Source organism: Apis laboriosa, unplaced genomic scaffold, assembly GCF_014066325.1.
Source record: "Apis laboriosa isolate Shangri-la unplaced genomic scaffold, ASM1406632v1 scaffold40_cov151, whole genome shotgun sequence".
Classification (NCBI taxonomy): Eukaryota; Metazoa; Arthropoda; class Insecta; order Hymenoptera; family Apidae; genus Apis; species Apis laboriosa.
In genome coordinates this window covers 3502029-3523261 of record NW_025223180.1, presented here as the reverse complement: position 1 = coordinate 3523261, position 21233 = coordinate 3502029, and the positions used below count along the sequence as shown (strand labels likewise).

At 24.8% G+C, this 21233-nt stretch overlaps 5 protein-coding genes across 13 annotated transcripts; 3 read left to right on the top strand and 2 right to left on the bottom strand.

The window, feature by feature from the left end:
• Positions 1–625: 625 nt before the first annotated feature.
• On the top strand, positions 626–3811 carry LOC122715804 (BRCA1-associated protein). Of its 2 annotated transcripts, none has more exons than XM_043938277.1 (6): positions 626–1169; positions 1700–1987; positions 2088–2277; positions 2359–2677; positions 2764–3188; positions 3251–3811. In XM_043938277.1, exons 2-6 carry the CDS (start codon positions 1722–1724, stop codon positions 3629–3631), a joined length of 1581 nt encoding a protein of 526 aa, XP_043794212.1. In that variant the 5' UTR covers positions 626–1169; positions 1700–1721; the 3' UTR covers positions 3632–3811. The 2 variants fall into 2 exon arrangements, with proteins under 2 accessions (XP_043794212.1, XP_043794211.1); XM_043938276.1 differs by having other exon boundaries at positions 628–1169; positions 1717–1987.
• A 927-nt stretch (positions 3812–4738) lies between these two features.
• LOC122715981 lies at positions 4739–11241 on the bottom strand. The gene is made up of 2 exons (XM_043938630.1): positions 8360–11241; positions 4739–8104 (listed from the first exon to the last, which is right to left on the bottom strand). The coding sequence occupies exons 1-2, from the start codon at positions 10838–10840 to the stop codon at positions 6440–6442; spliced, it is 4146 nt and encodes a 1381-aa protein (XP_043794565.1). The 5' UTR covers positions 10841–11241; the 3' UTR covers positions 4739–6439.
• Positions 11242–14982, top strand: LOC122715982 (tRNA (guanine(10)-N2)-methyltransferase homolog). 3 transcript variants are annotated; one of them, XR_006346932.1, is made up of 11 exons: positions 11242–11583; positions 11659–11827; positions 12630–12740; positions 12818–12883; positions 12952–13197; positions 13354–13488; positions 13590–13853; positions 13915–14053; positions 14126–14324; positions 14408–14550; positions 14628–14648. XR_006346932.1 is itself a non-coding variant. In XM_043938631.1 (11 exons), the coding sequence occupies exons 3-11, from the start codon at positions 12675–12677 to the stop codon at positions 14787–14789; spliced, it is 1404 nt and encodes a 467-aa protein (XP_043794566.1). In that variant the 5' UTR covers positions 11242–11583; positions 11659–11827; positions 12630–12674; the 3' UTR covers positions 14790–14982. The 3 variants fall into 3 exon arrangements, 2 of the variants coding, with proteins under 2 accessions (XP_043794566.1, XP_043794567.1); XM_043938631.1 differs by having other exon boundaries at positions 14424–14550; positions 14628–14982; XM_043938632.1 differs by lacking the exon at positions 13354–13488 and having other exon boundaries at positions 14424–14550; positions 14628–14982.
• LOC122715984 (ER membrane protein complex subunit 2-B-like) lies at positions 13699–17338 on the bottom strand. 4 transcript variants are annotated; one of them, XM_043938639.1, is made up of 9 exons: positions 17116–17172; positions 16600–16646; positions 16389–16502; positions 16161–16311; positions 15938–16081; positions 15711–15867; positions 15546–15641; positions 15306–15479; positions 13699–13833 (listed from the first exon to the last, which is right to left on the bottom strand). In XM_043938639.1, exons 2-8 carry the CDS (start codon positions 16631–16633, stop codon positions 15306–15308), a joined length of 870 nt encoding a protein of 289 aa, XP_043794574.1. In that variant the 5' UTR covers positions 16634–16646; positions 17116–17172; the 3' UTR covers positions 13699–13833. The 4 variants fall into 4 exon arrangements, with proteins under 4 accessions (XP_043794574.1, XP_043794573.1, XP_043794572.1 ...); XM_043938638.1 differs by lacking the exons at positions 13699–13833; positions 17116–17172 and adding an exon at positions 17269–17338 and having other exon boundaries at positions 15181–15479; XM_043938637.1 differs by lacking the exons at positions 13699–13833; positions 17116–17172 and adding an exon at positions 17219–17235 and having other exon boundaries at positions 15181–15479.
• Positions 17314–21070, top strand: LOC122715983 (sorting nexin-6). Of its 3 annotated transcripts, none has more exons than XM_043938634.1 (11): positions 17314–17377; positions 17983–18033; positions 18160–18210; positions 18362–18577; positions 18652–18773; positions 18885–19021; positions 19192–19499; positions 19573–19755; positions 20507–20570; positions 20652–20737; positions 20839–21070. In XM_043938634.1, exons 2-11 carry the CDS (start codon positions 18028–18030, stop codon positions 20887–20889), a joined length of 1224 nt encoding a protein of 407 aa, XP_043794569.1. In that variant the 5' UTR covers positions 17314–17377; positions 17983–18027; the 3' UTR covers positions 20890–21070. The 3 variants fall into 3 exon arrangements, with proteins under 3 accessions (XP_043794569.1, XP_043794570.1, XP_043794568.1); XM_043938635.1 differs by having other exon boundaries at positions 17345–17362; XM_043938633.1 differs by lacking the exons at positions 17314–17377; positions 17983–18033 and having other exon boundaries at positions 18046–18210.
• The last annotated feature ends 163 nt before the right edge of the window (positions 21071–21233 follow it).

Here is a 21233-nt window from a genome sequence, read left to right as displayed (position 1 = left end):
TATCATATTCAATTTTATTTATACAAAATTAAACATGGGATCAAATAAATGATATATATTATTTTTTTAGATATTTGTAAAAGATTAAATAAGAAAGTAATAATAAAAATAAATTTTTATTTTTCTAAACATTATTATAGATTTGTTTTTTTTCTTTTTTTAAAAATTACATAGCGACTTAAAGAAGCTTTCAAAGTTATCTACCTAAGTTTTTACTATTTATACAATATTTCAGAATTCAAAAACGAAAATATAAGTATAATGCTTCTTTGAATTCATGGTCTAATATTTTATATTTTCTACAGAATTGTATACAAAATTTGCACTAAAACAACAATATTTTTTTATTCAAAATATTAGTTTAATATTTTTGACATTATATATTAACTAATAATTTTGACATTAATAATTTTATTCAAAATTTGTTTTTTAAATATATGCCAAAAAATTTTAAAGCTTTAAAAAAAAACAATGTCATTTCGCATTATCTTATATATTTAATACGTATGTTAATAACATAATGTTATTAATATTGATTATAAAATTTATTTAGAAAATTTGATAATATTTTAATAAAATTTTTGGCGCTTCTTAAATAATGTTGCATTATATTTTTTTTTTATGAAATAAATGATAATGAATAATTAGTTATTGATTTTAACATTCATAATACATAATAAAAAAAAGTTAATTTTATTTAGTAATAATAATAAACATCAGGTGGCGTAATTCATACTTTTTCAAGGTGGAAGTTACCATTTAAAAGATTAGTTTGTATCGTATCTGATTGGTGAATGATAAGCAAAGAAGGAAAAAATACATAATAAATTGTGATTTTTTTAATTTTTCGTTATATTCATAAGTTGCAGAAATAATATAATCAATCTATAATAATTTTGTGACAATTAAATAAAAAATGAATGAATGGTATATTTAATCTATTAATCAGAAACAGTGTGACTGTGTGACACTTGTAAGATCGTTGTCAGTTAATTATGGGGGTTGTTTAAAGGGTTAACACGTACTTAAAAGCAGTGAACACAATGATAAATTTGTTTGTAATAATGCACGATAGGTATTATTTTATGGAATGAGTTCTTTTCCTATTTCGGTATCTCTCTGCGTTATTCGCGTCGAGGTTGTTGATGAAGATTCTGAAGAATCGAATGGTAAATATTTACATATTTGTATATTAAACTAGTAACTTTCAACTGTTATTGTTAACTTATATTCTACTTGTTTTTATAATGAATTACTTCGATTAATCTTTTTGTTTACAAATCTTTTTAAGGTTATGTTATTTGTCATAACAATGTTATGTTTATATTATTAACTTTTCTGTAAAATTTATATAATTTTGAAACTAAGATTCTTGTTCGTAAGAAAATACATACAAATAAATAAAATTTTTTAAAAAGAACATTTTTTATCTTTTTAATTATATATAATTAAATAAGACTTGCATAATATCATTTTTAAATTTATATAATTTTTTTGTATATTTTATATATTTTCTTTTTCATAAAAGTATTATAAATATAATAAATATAGTAAATATTTAAAATTTTTGTAAACTTTTATTTAAAATTCAAAAAATAATTTCAAATATAATGAATTAATATATGAAGATTACTAAAAAAAATAATCATTAAAAGTACAAAGAAGATCATACCTTGTTTGTATCATGATTAATTCACAGTGGATTTCGTAATCCAGGCATAATGGCTGCTAAGATGAGGGGTCGCAGAGAACCAACCAAAATAAACATGGAAAATTGCACAAACCTTACAGAGAAACAAGATTCAGTACTTCCTTCTCAAGGAACTAGCAAATCTAGCTCTACTTCTAGAGCTAATTCTGAAGAAAACACTTATGATGATTCAGAGATAGCTGGTGCAAGTGCTTGTGCCTGTGATCAAATTAATTTTATCTCTGGAAATCCATTTGTTGAAGTAACCAAAGGAATTATACATTTATATAAAGAAAAGTAAGCACTATTTTATAAGTATTACTTATGCACTTTGTAGTTATTCAAATAATAGATTGCAATTAAATATGTTTGTAACAATATTTAATTATATTTTCAGCAAATTAACAGATATACACCATGCAGCAGAACGTACCCAAACTATCTGCATTCTCTCAGTTCCAGCTACAATGACATGTCATGATCTTTTAAGATTTACAGCTCCTTGCCATCAAGATGTTCGACATTTTAGGATACTTAGAGATGGCAGTCCTAATCAATATATGGCATTGATTACCTTTAAATCTGCTGTAATTACATATAATGAATTAAATATTTTTTATATATTAATTATATACAATATTATATACATCAAATTTTTCATATTTTAGAATGCAGCAACAGAATTTTATGGTTCTTTTAATGGTACTCCATATAATTCTTTTGAACCAGATGTCATCTGTCACATGGTGTTTGTGTACAGTGTAGAAGTAACATATAATGCTATGCCTTTATCTGGACATACTGAATTACCACTTTGTCCAGTTTGTTTAGAGAGAATGGATGAAAGTGTTGATGGTATTTTGACAATTTTATGTAATCATACATTTCATGCAAGTTGCCTAGCTAAATGGGGAGATACTTCTTGTCCAGTTTGTAGATATGCTCAAACACCAGAATCATTTGCAGATAGTTACTGTATGGAATGCAGTATGTAAACAATAAATATTTTTTAGTTAAAAAAAAAGAAAAAGAATGAAATTAAAAAATTATAAATTATATAAATATTTTTTTAGATACTGGAGAAAGTAATGATGCTCTATGGATCTGTCTTATATGTGGACATATAGGTTGTTCACGATATCATCAAGGACATGCTTTTCAACATTATCGTGAGACACATCATTGTTATGCTATGCAATTAGGAAATAATAGAGTTTGGGATTATGTAGGAGATAATTTCGTTCATCGATTATTACAAAATAAAGATGGAAAAATGGTTGAAGGTGGTCCTACAGCAACTAAAGCTGAAGGTGCTGCAATGGAAGAAAAAGTAGATTCTGTACAGTTGGAATTCACGTATCTTTTAACATCGCAATTAGAAACTCAAAGACAATATTTCGAGGATAGATTAGCACGATTAGAACAACATTCTGTGTTACAAACTACAGAACTCAGAGAAAAGTTAAGTCAAGTATCAGAAGAAAATGCCAAAGTTAAGGTAAGCCTTTTTTAACTTTTATCTCTTGAAGAAAAAATGCATTATTTTATTACATATTTTAGGAACAATTAGCAATATTAAGTCGGGAAAAGCAAAATGTAGATAAACGACTGCAACAAGTTAGTAATAAATTGATACAAGTACAAGCAGAACTAACTGAAGAAAAAGAATTAAGAAAGGCATTAGAGTTAAATCAAGCCTCTTGGCAAGATAAATATAAAATTCTACAAAATGAAATGACTGAATATCAAAAGACAAAACAAACAGAAGTAACGAATTTAAAGGAACAAGTACAAGATTTAATGTTTTATCTTGATGCTCAAAACAAAGTTGAAAATTCTGAATTAAGAGAAGAAATAGCTTCAGGTCGTATAGTAATTCCAGAAACTTCCAATTCTGCTAAAAAGAATACTCGACTTTCTAAATCTCGTAAAAAACGTTAATATAATAATTTGCTGACATTTTCTGTAAAAAATTTAATTTTGAATCATACTCCGAAAAAATTGACTTTGTATCTTTTAATTATGTTAAAATAAATTGCTGAGTTTTTTTTTTTACTGATTTTAAATAAGAGCTTTAGTATATAAAAGTAATGATTGATGTTATAAAATACTAACCTTTGTAATTTCCAAATAAATTTTGATATTTAATTTTTTTAGAGTAAAATTAATTAAATTATATTTTAGATACAATATTAATATTATATATATATTATGTATATATATATAAAATTCATTTGCCATATCTCTTAAATGGAAGCTTTATATTTAGTTTGCATTAAAAATAAAAAAAATTTATCAATTTATATTTATTTTTTTCTATAATATTTAAAATTAAATAGGAATTATTAGATTCGATTTATTAATGTTTTGTGTGTGTGTGTGTGTGTATGTGGTATGTGTGCGCGCGCGCATGCGTCTGTGTATGTATAACAATTAAACTAATAATTAAAATCAATATTCAATAGATTATATTGTTTTAAATTGAATTTTTTAATTCTTTCAAAATTTTCTATTTTTTTAGAAATTCGTTAAAATGATAAATGTAAAATATATTGAATCTCACAATAACACGTCTATTCAAAGACGTTTTATGTGCAATATTTTTTCAATTTTTAAATTAATAAAATTATATAATAAAAAATTATATTTGAAGATACAATTTGGTAAAATTTGTTAAATATTTTCTAAATATTCTAATAAACAATAATGATTTCCATTAACTTATGAACTATTAATCAAATAATTGCATAATACATACATATATGTATGTACATTTAAATAAATGTGTGTATTACTTATATTTTAATAAATATTACTTATTTAAAATTAGCTTTACTTTCATTTACCTACTTTATAAAAGAAAAATAAATTATACATTTTTTCTTTAATTCATAACTATTTTTGCCAAATTTGCAATTATATGTCACATTTTTACATATTTTTCCTTGTTTTATCATTTTTTTTTTACATTATATTTTCCATTTATAAATAAGAGGCAAATACTGGTAATAAAAATACGGTACTTGTGTACTGGTAATAAAAATACAAAGAAAAACTTATTTAAAAAAGTACCTCAATACATAATTTTTATTAAGGTTTACACATGTTGCTGATTTATAGTTTCTTTTTATGATAATAATTATTCTATTTTTATTTTCATAAGAGTACGAATCGCTTTTAGACAATTATTAATTTCCAACACATTGTTGGCTCAGTTATAAAATAAAACCGATATACATATTTACATTATCTACAATTGCATTCAATTAGAATGCATATGTTTAACTAAATGATTGCACATTTGGACGTCGATGTTGGTCATACATGCAAATAAGTTTTACTATTTGATCGACGATATTGAAAAATTATTATATTTAATTATATTATTATATTTAACGAAACACGGTTTCTCTTCGATTTCAAAAGAGAAACAGAATCATGAATTCTAGAAGATAATTTGTTAAATAATTATTAACAAGTAAAAAATAGTAACTCAAAGTATAATATAGAAACAATATAGTTATATTAAAAACATTTCATGCAATTCTTTTGAAATTTAAATTACGGCAACGATTTATGAAAACTTAGTTTCATAACAAAATTTGTGTATCATATAGTACAATATAATTTCATTATATTTAATAGATTCTTCATTTCTTAGCTCCTTCATTCATACTGCTCTCTAGAAATTAAATGATACATGATCTGCCAAATATTAAAATATAAAACAATTAACTATTAATATATTTGTTACAGTATCACTATATCAAAAATTTCAAATAATCCTTCACACGATTTTGCTTATCATTTAAGATAGATTATATTTTCATTATATTATATTTAATTAATTGGAGAGCAATATGAGGAACCAACATCGATCAGTCTTGGAATTAGAATTAGCAATAAAAATTATTGTATATTTTGCAAAATATATAAATATAAAAGAATAATAATTAAGATCCGTAACTACCTTGTGATAATTAATAACACTAATTATTTATAAGGCCTTATGCGTTATAAATTAAACGCAAATAAATATTGGCCCTTCAGTTCCTTTTCACATTTAATGCCAGTACATAAAATCGCAATATACATGTTTTGTGTAAAATAGTTATTGTAAAAAAATTTCGTACAACAATCAACACATAAAAGTGCTTAATGATTTCATAATATTGATCAGTTAGTTATTATTATCTAATAGTTAATTACTGTAAGTTGGCAAAAAGCATTTCATCGTATAATCTTCCTCTATGGGAGTTATTCAAATCTTCAGACATGTACCAGTTAATATTTGTTAAAAATTTCTTATTATCTTAAGTAGTTACAGTCTCCAGTCAGTGTATTTAGCAGACTATATGACGAAAATTTACGAAGTGCAACATACAATGCACAATGCACAATTCAATGTAAAATCGTTTTTTTTTTTTTAAATAAGACAAATTAAACTTTTATATCTAATAGAATACTAGTAACACTAGTAGTTATAATCCAAGTTTAAAATGTCTGTATTAAAATATCTAAGAAATAATAATAAGAAGAGAAACGAACGAGATTTTAAAAAAATTAAGAAATACAATATATAGAAATTACATTTATTTCATCACTTTGTGCTAAATTAATATTTTCTTCATTTTTTAAATGAAGAATAAAATTTAAATACATAAAGAGATTAGAAGTAAAAGATTAAGATAAAGTATTGGAAAATAATATTTTTAAAAATATTGATACTGATTAAATCTCGTTCGTTTTTTAATTTTCAGTATTTACAGGTTCTCGTGCATGATGAATTCTTACATGTTTATTATGATTGGATTTTGTACCGCTAGATTTTCCACATATATGACATGTATATGGTCTGGCACCTGAATGTACTCGCAAATGTTCTTTTAGATAATATGATCTATGAAAAGTTTTGTTGCAAACATCGCATGTATATGCTTTATTTTCTTCATGTTCTTTTACGTGCCTTAAACAATTATATTTTCGTATGAACTGCGCTCCACAATAATTACAAGTATAAGGACGCACATTTCTGTGAGAATTCATATGAGCAGTATAATCACTGTGTCGGTAAAATGCACCACTACACTGATTACACTTAAAAGGTTTGGTGCTACGGGCAGCGTGAGTCCATTTGTGCAATTGTAAGTTCCACTTAGTACTAAATGTTTTAGAGCAAACTTGACATTCATAAGGTCTTTCACCATTATGAACTCGCATATGCACTGCTAAGGAAGATCGCAAATAAATACACTTACATACGGGACATTCAACATTTTCGTTCTCTCTTTGAGCATCTGGAACGAATCTTTTATTATGAGCTCGACGCATATGTCTAGTCAGGCTGGCCATGTGAATGAATCTTTCATTACAATATGTACATGCTTTAGGTTTTTCATCATGTGTTTCTTTATGCCAAGCTAACTTTTTTTTTGTATGAAAAACCTCACCACAATGACATATGTAATCTTTTAATTTTTTCTTTATATTCAAATGATGTCTATTTTTGTGCTGAGTCAAATTTGAATATCTACGAAATGTTTCATTGCAAAGATTACATTTAACTGGTGCATTTCCAGTATGACCATTAGTATGTTCATCTAATTTTTGTTTTGTTAAAAATGCTTTGTCACAAACAGTACATGGAAATGGTTTAATTCCTAAATGTCGTTTCATGTGTAATTTGAAATTTTGTTTCCTATAAAAATACTTTCCACATTGGCTACATTCTAATGGGTGTATTTTTAAATGAGCATTGAATAACAAAACTGAAGGAAATTCTTCATGACATATCTGGCACTTAGTGCTCTCACGGATTCGCTTTGTTGGTTCTGTAACATGTACTCTTCTATGATGTAGTTGTAATGATTTTTCACTACTAAATCGTTGATTGCAAACTGTGCAAATTACTTCAATATTTGATGGTATTACGAGTGTTTCAACTTTTTGATCAGATTCTACTTTTGTAATTACATCAGCTGATTGTGGTGGTTGAAGTTGATGTAACATTGGTTGTTGATGATAAACTTGTTGAACATGTAAACCTGGTACAAAAATATCTTCAAACGCATTCATACGACCATCCAATAACTTAATATCTTTTACTTCAGGTTGATCTGTAGATTCTCTACTACTACTCGGTCCAGCTTCTTTGTGCGCAGTAGTACTATGTACCCGGCGTTCTTTAGGGCAATCAAATACTTCAGGACAATGATAACATTTAAACATTCTTTTTGTAGGAGTTTTCCTATCTCGATCTAAAAATAAACTTGATGTAAAATGTGTAGCTAAAGATCTGCTATCTAATAGGGGGCCTGCAACTTCATTATCTGATCCATCAGATTCTTCCCAACTTTCACGTGCCATTAAATCATAAGATGTTGACATTCGTGATGATTCTTGACCAGCATATAACTAAATGCACAAAATAAATTTATTATAAATATAATATTTTTAAAAAATATAACAATTTAAACAACTTTTAAAAATATCTAATATATGTAATAATTTTTATTATTATTATTATATATAATTATATATAATTATATATATTATTATATATAATAATAAATAATATAATAATAATGAAAAATAATGTTTTTAATGTATGTATTATAGAATTTTTTTTTTAATTTTTATTATAAATGTCAATAATATGTCTATACATACCTGCCAAGCAGATTGTTCTGTACATCCATTGCTTTCTTGTTCTGATAATTCACCTCTGGGTGGCATAGTTTCATCAGCTCTCATATTAATACTTTTAACTTCTTCATCTACACCTACTCCACCTTCACTACTTGCCATAGATTGTTGACTGGTTCCACTAACTGCTTTTTGTGAAGAATCACTTATGAATGTACTAGGAACTAAGATTTGAAGCCCATCAAATTCAAATACATTCATTGGACCTGCATGGGCATCTTCATTTAAACTAAGAAGTTCCATTGATTGCTTTTGTATAATTGATTTTGAGTGAAAATTCTTTGAATCAGAACTACTTGCAACATCATTAGATTCTGATAAATTTATATGATTACTTTTATTTGGCATATTATATGAATCCACCATTGATATTGATTGCTGAGAATGTTGTGAATGAATTGTAGAAAATGAACTTATATGTTCAGTAATTCCAGATTGATATGCAGAATTTCCTTCTATTTTTTTTTCATTTTCACATATAGAAAGTTCTAAATGATCAGTTTTTACATCTTGTTCAACCTGAGAACAATCAATAGGATCCTTTTCTGGTGATTCATCCATTGCTCCATTACTATCTTCATCATTACTTAAACCATTAGTATCCATATGACAAAATGAATGCACTGATGCAGGTGAACATGGTTTACTAAGATCCTTTCGAACTCTTAATACAGATATACCACTACTTGCAGATAATGGAGTATGTGATCTAACATTATCTCCATTTTCACCATATTTAATGAAAGGAGTATGCGGGCTAGGTATTTCTTCTATTTCCATATCTGCTTCATCAAAATTATCTTCTGTTTCATTTTTTTCATCTTCATCATCTTCTTCATCTTGCAATGTATTTGCATCAAAATTATTTGGATAAAAATTAAGATTTTCATTTGAACTAAATTCTGAACGAACTGAGTAAGTTCTATGAGGTCTCTTTCGTACAATTGGTGATGCAGGTGCAGATAAACTATTTTTATAATGGTATGAAAGGCAAGAACTTTTATTTTCATCATTATCTATATCAATTTCTGAACTTTCACTAAGTTTTATTTTTATGTCAGATTCACAACTATGTTCATGCTCAATGGAATTATTACTGATTGTTTCATGAATTACACTTTCTGCTCTTTTAGGAGAAAGACTTTTCTTTGTACCTTCATTCTTTTTATCATCTTCAGAATTAGATTCTTTTTGTGGTGTATTATTAAATTCATTTTCCATAATAGTGATTAAAAGACGTTCTAATTGTTCTACTTCACGCTGAGCTGGTGCCTTTACTGTATCTTCTAAGGGCATTTCTGCAGAGGTACCTTCATTTTCATTTATTTCTTCTCTGTGAGGAACTTTTTCATTAGTTGCTTTTTCAATCTCATTTTCTGTTATCATTGATGATACTTCAGGCGTAATAATTTTATTGTTATCATCATCATCTTCATATCTGTGTACATATCCTTGTATTTCTGATGCTTCATAATGAAGAGATTTACATTGTACATCTGTAGTAACAACACATGATGATTCTCCATCATCAATATCTGGCAATACACTCTCAACTTTATCATCTGTAGTATCATTGACATTACAAGTAATTGTCACTGATCTTGGAATGTTATCATATTCATTTTGCACAGTATGTTGCTCTGAAGTACTTGAATTATGGGTTTCTTCTACCTCTTGATCTATTTGAATTGTACTAGTTTCACTTTCATTTTGCTGCATAGAGTTATCTTCATTTAATGATGGAGGAGAAACTGGAAGATTAATATCTGGTAACACTTGTTCAGACTCCTGTTCTGATTCAGGTAAAATCTCAGGTAAAATTTGTTTTGGCTCGGAATTATTTACAGGTACAGCAATGGCAGTTCTACCATTTGTTTCACCAGCCATAGTCATTACTGGCCTGACTCTAGCTGAATTAGGTATGGCTGTGACTGGTGAAATCATTTGAACAGTTGGTATTTGTTGCTGCTGGTACATACCATATGGATTATAAAGCATTTGCATCATTTGATTAGCTTGTGGAGCCATTGCGTATTGTGGTATCATCATAGTGCCATTATTTACAAACTGTTGATAACTAAATGAAGCAAACTGAGGTGGCATCACAGTACCAATAGGTGGACACTCAAAAATAGGTCCTATAGGATATGGAGATTGAGCTGATAGATGAGTATTCTGTGCAACTTGAGGTGTATTTTGGGGTGATTGCATAGCCGGAGATGCTGGAGGTACTGATGATGACAATTGTGCCTGATGCACTTGTGAGGCATTGTTACTAGCTTTAATAAGAGCTTCAATAACTTGTTCTTTTGGATGAGTGTCCAAATGTCTTTGTAAGCTAATACCCTCACGTAGATAAAGAGTGCATACTGGACAAGCCACTGCACCTCCTGATGCTCCATTGTTTGTTGTATCCATTATGCCTGAGGTATTTTGTTTATACATTTAACTTTTTAACTATTACATTGAACACAACTAATGTAATAAAAATTTCTGTAAAATATCCACAATGAAGTAGTAACACCACTTTCTTCTTTTTGTAATTGACGTCTTTGTTGTTACTGCCGTTACTATCTTTTTCGTCGTATCCGTCACGAATATCGTTCTAGTTGTTTTTGCTATCTCCGTAATCGTAGTGGTTGTCACTGCCACTGTCTTCGTTATCACTTCTACGACCGTTGTCGCCGTCGCCGTCGCCGTCGTCGTCGTCGTCGTCGTCGTCGTCGTCGTCGTCGTCGTCGTCGTCGTCGTCGTCGTCGTCGTCGTCGTCGTCGTCGTCGTCGTCGTCGTCGTCGTCGTCGTCGTCGTCGCCGCCGTCGCCGCCGTCGCCGTTATCGTTGTAGTCGTTGCCGTTTTGGTCGCCGTGATGATTGTAATAGATGTAATTGTTGTAACCCGTAATTTGATTAATAATGTTAACACATATCGCCAATGGCTGGCTGCATTTTGGGCTTTATCAGGCCTGCAAGCACATTAGAGCACGGCATATGTACGGCCGACACGTTGCACCAGGCAGTGCCCCAAAAATATCGACGTTCATGGCTACCTGGTTCGAGTGTGCGATGGAGCCAGCAAGGCAGTCGCGGACAAATCAATATCCTATTAAATCGCCAGCCTCCCCTGCTCTTATTAAATTACACCTGCACTATTCACACACGCTTACAATATAGCACCTTTCTCAAACTTAGGTACAACAATTTTTTCTAAAAGCCTTGTGTTTCTCATTCGATTATCGAAACGGCATGTTTTTCGTCCGATTCCAGCCTAAAAACACAACAGAAAACAGTGACGAGTAGTATTCCACCTTAGAATGAGAACAACAAGAAATGTTACTACGAATATAGCGCCCCCTCGTACACTGTTCTATTAGCCATAATCTTACAGATCTACCGATTAAGAAATAATCGTTTTCTCTTTTATCGACTATTTTAAGTAAGTTACTACACATTATATATTTTTAAAGATATATTTATTCATATTATTATATTCATGTATTAACTTATGATTTATTTTATTCTTTTTATGTCTCAATATTTATATTTTTTTTCTTTTATATCTTTCTTATCTTTTTCCTGCTATATGTACGTTTTTGAAATTTACTTTTTTGTTTTATATTAAATGTTTCACAAAGTTAACATTTATATAAAATTTTATAATAATTAAGTATATAAAATTTTTAATATTATAATTTAATTTAATTTCTTAGTACAGTATGTTATAAACAATAAAATAAATGTTACTTTTATTTTATATCCGAGTAATATATTATAAAATAAATCAAATAATTTTGCTGTAACTAATACTTTAAATTCTATATATTGAAAAATAATGATAATAATATAAGAATATAATTTTTCCATAATAATCGACTTACTATATTTTATTTATCTATGATTTCGATTAAGCATGCGCGTATATATAATATGAACAGCATCTTTTTGTGTTGATCACATTGGTTAATGATCATGGATTTTAAATTATTTAATGCTAAATAATATTTATATTTGCATATAATTATAATTTAATTAATATATAATAATTTTTATTAAAATTAAAAATTCTATATTTTCAATAAAAAAATAAATGAATTAATAATAAATTAAATTTTATAATACAATTGCAAATGTTTTTTTTTTATAATTTCTCAGTTGTATTAATTTATGTAAAAGCATCATAAAATATTTTATTATTAAAATATATGTATATTTTTAACACAATTAAAATCAAAATTTAGATATAGTATTGTATAAATGAAAATGAAATAATATATAAAATAATAATGAACAATCAATGGAAAAAATATCTATTTTGGTTTGCTCAAGAACACATTGATTTTCGTAAAGCTGTAAGTAGTTTTTTTATTTAATTTTTGTTTGTTTTTTTCAATAAAAATAATTAAAATATTTACGTTTATTTTTTTAGGAGATGGAATCTATTCTTAATATATTTGGCATGAATATGTATATCTATCCTAAATTAAAAGAACATGTAAGAAAATAAAAATATTTATATTCATATGATTTATAAATAAATATATTACAAATTGTTTGTTTTAGCCATATTGGATAGTTAATTTACCTTCAGAAAATATAGCAAACAAAATTTCAAGCAGAGCAGTCTCTGTACGGTTTTGCATAGAATTATGGGCTAATAGTAAAACAATTGAAGATTTGCATAGTAAGTTAAAAAATTATCCAATATCAGAAATTAATAAATATGCTGGACCACATAAATCTTTTAAAATAATAGTTGAAACATTTTGCAAACATTTTTCACAAAGTGAAAAAATAAAAAAAATTGATGTAAGTATATAATTAAACTATATAAATTTATAAAATTAAAATAGATTATTTTTAAAATTAAATTAGATAAATAAAATAGAAAATTTATTCTAAATTTATTCTAAATTATATATATATATATATCTTTATAAATAAATAAATAGTATTGTATAAAAGTCTTTCAGTTATTTACCATTAGAGGGACCAGTAAGATTGAATAATCCAGACACAACATTATGTTATATAGAATTTTATGGATTAGATCCTAATAACATTCCTGAAAAACCTTATGAATTATTCTTTGGTAGATGGGTTGGTATCTTTATATTATTATAATATATTTAACTTATTATATATATATTATCACTTTATTACTATATCACACTTATACTATATCACAAAAAATTTTTTAGATTACAAGTGGACAAAGAAATTTAATTCAAAAATTATCCCTGAAAACAAGAAAATTTATTGGTAATACATCTATGGATCCTCAATTATCATTAATAATGGCTAATCAAGCTCAAGTTCAAAAAGGAGATATTGTTCTTGATCCATTTGTTGGTACTGGATCTTTATTAGTTGCTGCTTCACATTTTGGAGGATATACTTTAGGAACAGATATAGATTTTTTAATGCTCCATGGTCGTACAAGGCCTAGTAGAATATCACAAAAAGTAAGATATTTGTTTTTCACTTATTGATTATTTCAAATTATTATATAAAAATATTAATCAGATTCGAGGAAAAGATGAAAATATTGCCACAAATATGAGTCAATATGGAAAAAGATCATATTATATTGATGTAGTTGTATCAGATTTTTCTTATCCTTTATGGCGTTCCGATATGTGTATAGATGCTATAATTACTGATCGTAAGTATAATTATTTTTTAGATTAACTTATGAATTTTATTATAAATAATTTAATTTGTTTATTAATTATAGCACCTTATGGTATAAGAGAAGCAACAGAAAGAATAGGTACAACTAAATTAAATCCAGTAATAGAGGAACATCAAGCTTCATCTCATATACCATCTAAAATTGGTTATGATTTACCTCAAATGTACAAAGATTTACTAACTTTTGCAGCTAAACATCTTAAGTTAAATGGTAGATTAGTATGTTGGTTTCCTTTATTTAGGTAAAATATATTAATTTATTAACAAAAATTATTTATATATATATATATATCATAAGTATTTATTTTTTTAAGTTAAAATATAGAACATATTTTTTTTAGAGATCAATATTCAGAAGATCAATTACCAACACATCCATGTTTGGAATTAATAGCTAATTCAGAACAAATACTTAGTAATTATACTAGTCGCAGATTATTAACTTATAAGAAAGTAAAAGATCCAAAGGTATGTAGAAATAAACATTTTATATAATTAAATATAAAATTATTTTAAAAAAAGTTTTAATTCATTTCTTTTTTTAGGAATCAGATGAAATAATTTCTACTAATTTAATCGATTTCCGAGAAAAATATTTTGCACTACGAAATGAAAGTAGAAGAGAAAAACGAATGAAGAAAGCTGTAGAAAAAGCAAAAAAACGAGAAATTTGGGAACAGAATAATAAAGAAAATCCAAAAAGATGACTATAATATTATTTTACGTGAACAAATATTTATTTTCTTTTAAATTCGTGATTTAAAATATAATTTTTTTAAAATTATTATTTTTTTCACAATCATATATGCAATTCAAAATATGAATGACATTTAGGAATTTATTACAGATTTGATTACATTGAAGAGACTTAAAAATGATAATAAAACGATTTTTAATATCTTTAAGAGAAAATATATCGAAAAAGTGATAAATTTTTTTCATTAATTTATGATAAAAATCTTTAAAAATTACTTTCTTAACTATTTCATTATTTTGCATAATAACATTTTAATGTCCAATTTACTTGATTCACTAAAGGATTCACTTATCAAAGAAAATTTATATCGAGCAATAAATATATATATATGTGTGTGTGTGTATATATATATATATATTCATTTCTTATATATATATATATATATAGATTGAAATATAAAGAGTTACATATACATTTACATATGTACAGTACTTATAAACATGTACATATATATAAATTTATATACCTAAATTTCAAGTTGTAATTGTCCTAATAATCCTTCTAATGCTTTAATACTTTCATCTGCAACTTTTGATTGATATTGTTTTTCAATTTGATTAGCTGCCCATTCACTTAATTTTATTGCATCTTTTTTTTTAGAAGAAGGACATTTGGGTGATGTAGCAATATTATTTGATGCCTATAAATTCAAACTCATAAAAAATTTAATATTATAATATGTTTTTAGTAAAACGTTTTTTCTTACCAATAATAAACCATATAAAGCTCTAATATTATTTGGATTCAATCTTGCAGCTTGACAAAAATATGCTTTTGCTAATTCCATATTTTCAAATCCACCCTAAATATAAGTAAATATTTATTATTTCAAAAAAATTCAGGTTTCAAATATTATCAAATAATTTATTACCTGAGAATATTTTATTTCTGCATATCTTTGATAAATTAAATGACTATGTGGATTATGCAATATGAGTTCTTCCATACAGAATGCAGCCTTAGAATATTCTTGTTCTTGTAAATATAAATCGCACAATTCATGCCATGCTTCTTGATCACTCATAAATCTGTAATGGATAAAAGATATATTCACAATTGTAATAAGAAGTATAAACAAAATTATATTTAATCACTGACTTTTTTAAGTATTCTGTAAGCTCTTTAATAGCTTCTGGTATTCGACCTTTTGCTTTTAATATAGCTATACGTCTTTTTCTTGGTGCAGCATTTGTTTCATCTCTTTTTATAATAGAATCCAAAACTTCTAATGCTTCATCATACCTAAAATATTTTTTATTTTATTTATATTATATAATATAAATATACAGTATATCATAATTATATCATAAATAAATTTTACATTTCCAAAGCTTCGAGATGCATAGCATGATATTTATGAACTCTTAAACTGCTAGGAAATTCTCTCTTTAATATTTTAATGCAATATTCCGCTAAAGAATGACGATCACAATCCAATGCTGCTATACAGACTTGTTCCAAAACCAGATATTCTATTTGAAATTTACATATATAAAGTATAATAATAATTAATTATTAAACATTTCAGAAAAAAAACATTTTATCATACTTTCATTGCCAAGATGATCAATTTTTCCCATTAATTTAGCCTCCCATAAATCAACTACATCTTTACTTCGTCTTTCACTATCTTCTCTCCATGTTCTAAACAGATCTCGTACTTCTATATATAATAAAATAAAATAAAAAAATTTAATAATTTTAATAAATTTAATTCTAAAAAATTATAATTTATTAAATTATATTTTTTATCAACTTACCTTTCCATGATAATTTATCATATTGATCCTTCATTGTTGAAACGTTACTTTGAAAAAATAATGATATAAATAATATATAATAGATTTATGAGAAACATATAAAATAATATTTAATATTTGAGATAATTAGAATCATTCATGATAAATTTAACATTAAAGAAAACAAAAAAGTTAATTGATTTTACATTAAAAGAATTCTTTAATTTTATTTAATTAATAGAATGTTTCCTTATAATAATAAGAATATTTCTTAATATTATAAATTTTATATAAATATTATATAATTATATAAGCGATGAATATTTAAATATTTTATCTATTTTTTATTATAACCTAAATAAAAAGAAGGATATCAAAGACTATACATATATCAAGCAAATGTAGAAAAAATATTAAAACAAACTAAAAAATATTAAAATAATATACATGCATATATATTTATAATGTAATAGTAATTAATTATGATACATTCTCTAAAAAAATTGAAATTATATTATACAATATAATGTTACATACGTAGAACAATGTACTATAAATAAGTAATATGTAATTCAAATTTATATAAAAACAATTATAATAATATAAATAAATTTATGATAAAATATTGATTGGAACTAACATATACGTAGTTTCAAAATAAATTGTTGAAAATATAGATTATGTACGTACTAACTTAGATGTAGATCAGAGTTCGATACATAAACTATATGAATAATTATTTAATAAGAAAATTGTAAAATAAATCATCTTTCAAATATATAATGTAAGTAAAAAAAATGTAAGTATAAAAAACAATATATATTTCATAATATATTATAAAAAATATATACATATATAATTATATTATTATATTATAAATGATTTATAAAATTCAATAGATTTGTGAACATAAAAATATTGTGTTTTAAATATAAAAATATAGAAATCTCAATATTTAAAAAAATACAAGAAATTTTGAATTAATATATTTAATTATATTTATTTTTTACGAAATGCAAGATTATCATAAATAGATAAATTATATTTGTATTTTAATAAAGATTTAATAATATTATTTACGTATTATTTACATAATTGATAATAAAAAATTAATTTTAAATTTATCAAAACATCATTTTATTTTTAAATTTTATTATATTTTATTGTATTTTTAACACAATTGATTTAACAATATATATTTTAAATATATCACATTTTGACATTTTTAAATCGATTGTGCATTTTATTAATAATAAATTTTATATTGATGAAAATAATATGTAATATATATATATATATATATATATATATATATATAAATAAAAAGAAAATAATTTCATTTAAATGTATAAGATGAATTTTTAAATTTTACAATTAAAATTGTTATCGGTTTAATTCTTATAGTTGAATGCTATAAAATTGAGAACGTGTCAGAGACGCTTGGACGCCATGATGGTAGGTGGAACCTGTTATCACTTATCCACCGACCTGCTTTTTCAACGAATTTAATACTGTGCAGTTTAAATTTTATTTTGTTATAAATATTTTCTACATAGTTTTTAATTAAATAAAATGTTTCAGGACGGCATATGTGATACTGCCGACATTTTAAATAACGTTCCTGCTAAAAAGGTACTTAAATTTTCTTTTTAATATTCTTTATAAGTGACATTTAATAGAAAATTTATTTTTTTTTATATATAAATTTATCGTTTATGTTATTATTTTTTAAATATTAATAATTTCTATTTCTAATTCTAATTTTATTCATTTATATTTACAGACAATTCATGCTGACAATGTAGACCTTTCTGATAAGTCATTACAAGTGGATATTTCAGATGCTCTTAGTGAAAAAGATAAAGTAAAATTTACTGTACATACAACAACTACATTACCGGAATTTCAAAAACCAGATAACTTAGTTGTAAGACAACATGAAGAATTTGTTTGGTTACATGACCGATTTGAAGAAAATGAAGAATATGCTGGATATATTGTATGTATATTAAGTATTTTTTTTATACTAAGTATATAATTACAATTGTTAATAATATTAGAAAAAATTTTTAGATTCCTCCTTGTCCACCACGACCAGACTTTGATGCATCTCGTGAAAAATTACAAAAACTTGGAGAGGGTGAGGGTAATATGACACGTGAAGAATTTAATAAAATGAAACAAGAATTGGAAGCGTAAGTTATATACAGTAACTTTAAAATATATGTAATTTAAAATATTTTCCAGCATAAATACATTTTATATGAGATATATAAATCTATATATTGACATTTTTTCTTTTACAGTGAATATTTGGCAACATTTAAAAAAACTGTTGCTATGCATGAAATGTTTTTAACTAGATTAGCACATCATCCAGTTTTTCGTAATGATCATAATTTAAGAGTATTTCTGGAATATGATCAAGATCTTTGTGTAAGAGGTAAAAAAAACTCATATAAAAAAAATAAACTTCTTAATTTTTCTTAAGAAGAATTTCATTTTATAAAATTTATCAAAATTTATTATTAAATTTATATAACATAATATTATATAGTATAATATAATATCTGTATAATATGAATAAAAAATACAGATATTTTGTTTCTTCAGGAAAAAATAAAATGGAAATGTTTGGTGGTTTAGTAAAATCTTTTTCCACTACTACAGATGAATATTATTTATCTGCAACAGTAAAAGATGTTAATGATTTCTTTGATCAAGAAATGTCTTTTTTACAAACTTATCATCATAATCTAAAAGAAGCAACAATTCGTGCAGATCGACAGACAACCAAACATAAAGATGTAGCAGATTCATATATTAAAATTTCCACAAATCTTTTGCAGTTAGCTACAACTGATACTGGTAAATTAGAGAGATTTTTAACAAAAATTGCAGAAATGTTTGAGAAATTAAGGGTAAGATTTTTTATAATTTAATTTATTTAATTTTTTTATTCATATTTATATTTTTAATATTACAATTTAATAGAAAGTAGAGGGACGAGTAGCATCTGACGAAGATTTAAAATTATCAGACACTCTACGTTATTACATGAGAGATACAGCCGCAGCTAAACGACTTTTGTTTAGGAGATTAAAAGCTTTACATGCATATGAATCTGCGAATCGTGCTCTTGAGAAAGCTCGTGCCAAAAATAAAGATGTTCATGCTGTAAGTATATTATTTATAACATTATAACAATAATAAATGGTACATGNTATATATATATATATATATATATATATATATATATATATATTATAAAATACTATTAGCATCTAACTATAAATTTAATTTTTTTGCTTATCAAGGCAGTGGAGGTTGCTGAGGTGTGTTTTTCTCCATTTTTATGTTTGTCGCCTTGTTGTATATAATGTAGTATATAATGATTTCAAATATTTTTTATTTTAAAAATTATATATAATAATGTTTATTGAAACTATAAAATATTTTATAAATTGCATAATGATTAAACTATGCTTTTGTAAACAATAATATTTTTATAGAATGAATATGGTTACTATATATTAAAGGAAGAAAGAAAAATTGAAAATTGTAATTAAAATTTTAGATTATTATTTCATTAAACATGCATGAAATAGATTTGCATGAATATTTCTTTTTATTATATCGATTTTATTTAATTTCAAATAAAAAAAATTAAAATATCTAAAAATTTTATAAAAAAAAAAGATAAAAAAGGAGAAAGAATAGCAAATGTTGAAAATGTATGTTTTATAATAAAATTGTGAAAAATATAAATAACGTTATAATTAAAATAATTGCATGTTTTTATTTCTTTGTATAAAGTATCTATATATAAAAGAATAAAAAAAATCTATTATATATTGATGCAAAATATATAATTGTTAAAATTAATGGTATTATTTATTTATAATTATTTTCGGTTTTGTTAATTTAGGCGGAACAAGCTCAAACGGAAGCCTGTGAAAAATTTGAACAAATGTCAGAAAAAGGAAAAGAAGGTAAAAAATAAAATATTTTGTACATATTTTTTTAATTTATTTAATAAATAGCCATAAATAATATTTTAATTTATATTATAGAGCTAATGGATTTTAAAACGAGGAGAGTAACTGCATTTAGAAAGAATCTGATTGAATTAACAGAACTTGAAATAAAACATGCAAAAGTAAAGATGTTTTCATATTTCTTTCATTATCTTTTTTTATCTTTCATTTTTATTTTTTTTTATATAATTGTTCATTGTTGTAAAAATATTTTTGTTTCTAGGCACATGCGGAATTGCTCAAAAAATGTTTAACGGTTTTACGAGAAGAGTGATGCAATTTTATACTTTTCATTGCAAAGATTACTATGTAATCTACATGAACATAACAATCTATTTAAAATCATAGCAATGTAATGGTATTGTAAAATATATATTTTTTGTTATCTAGATTTATATATGTTATCTGAAAGAAAAAATTGTATTATTAATTACAAAAGAGCTTCATATAAAGTTAATTTGTGTTATTTAATATTCTCAAAGTATAAAAATTGATATATATATATATTATAATCACTATGATTATATAATCACTATTTATGCTTTATAGTAAAAAGCAATTATCTTTATCTTATATCATTTTTTTATTTTATATATAATAATAATCAAGATATTGACG

Excerpts from the sequence above, each read along its gene's own strand:
- LOC122715804 (XM_043938276.1), top strand. The coding sequence starts at position 1,091 with ATGAGTTCTTTTCCTATTTCGGTATCTCTCTGCGTTATTCGCGTCGAG. Across the intron at positions 1,988-2,087 it reads ATACATTTATATAAAGAAAA|CAAATTAACAGATATACACC; the intron begins GTAAGCACTATT and ends TTATATTTTCAG. Across the intron at positions 2,278-2,358 it reads TGATTACCTTTAAATCTGCT|AATGCAGCAACAGAATTTTA; the intron begins GTAATTACATAT and ends TTCATATTTTAG.
- LOC122715981 (XM_043938630.1), bottom strand. The coding sequence starts at position 10,840 with ATGTATAAACAAAATACCTCAGGCATAATGGATACAACAAACAATGGA. Across the intron at positions 8,105-8,359 it reads CAGAACAATCTGCTTGGCAG|TTATATGCTGGTCAAGAATC; the intron begins GTATGTATAGAC and ends TTGTGCATTTAG.
- LOC122715982 (XM_043938631.1), top strand. The coding sequence starts at position 12,675 with ATGAACAATCAATGGAAAAAATATCTATTTTGGTTTGCTCAAGAACAC. Across the intron at positions 12,884-12,951 it reads ATCCTAAATTAAAAGAACAT|CCATATTGGATAGTTAATTT; the intron begins GTAAGAAAATAA and ends TGTTTGTTTTAG. Across the intron at positions 14,054-14,125 it reads AGATGCTATAATTACTGATC|CACCTTATGGTATAAGAGAA; the intron begins GTAAGTATAATT and ends TATTAATTATAG.
- LOC122715984 (XM_043938638.1), bottom strand. The coding sequence starts at position 16,633 with ATGAAGGATCAATATGATAAATTATCATGGAAAG. Across the intron at positions 16,312-16,388 it reads TGATCATCTTGGCAATGAAA|AATATCTGGTTTTGGAACAA; the intron begins GTATGATAAAAT and ends AATTTCAAATAG. Across the intron at positions 16,082-16,160 it reads CATCTCGAAGCTTTGGAAAT|GTATGATGAAGCATTAGAAG; the intron begins GTAAAATTTATT and ends AAAATATTTTAG.
- LOC122715983 (XM_043938633.1), top strand. The coding sequence starts at position 18,151 with ATGTTTCAGGACGGCATATGTGATACTGCCGACATTTTAAATAACGTT. Across the intron at positions 18,578-18,651 it reads AAGAATATGCTGGATATATT|ATTCCTCCTTGTCCACCACG; the intron begins GTATGTATATTA and ends AAAAATTTTTAG. Across the intron at positions 20,571-20,651 it reads GTCAGAAAAAGGAAAAGAAG|AGCTAATGGATTTTAAAACG; the intron begins GTAAAAAATAAA and ends TTTATATTATAG.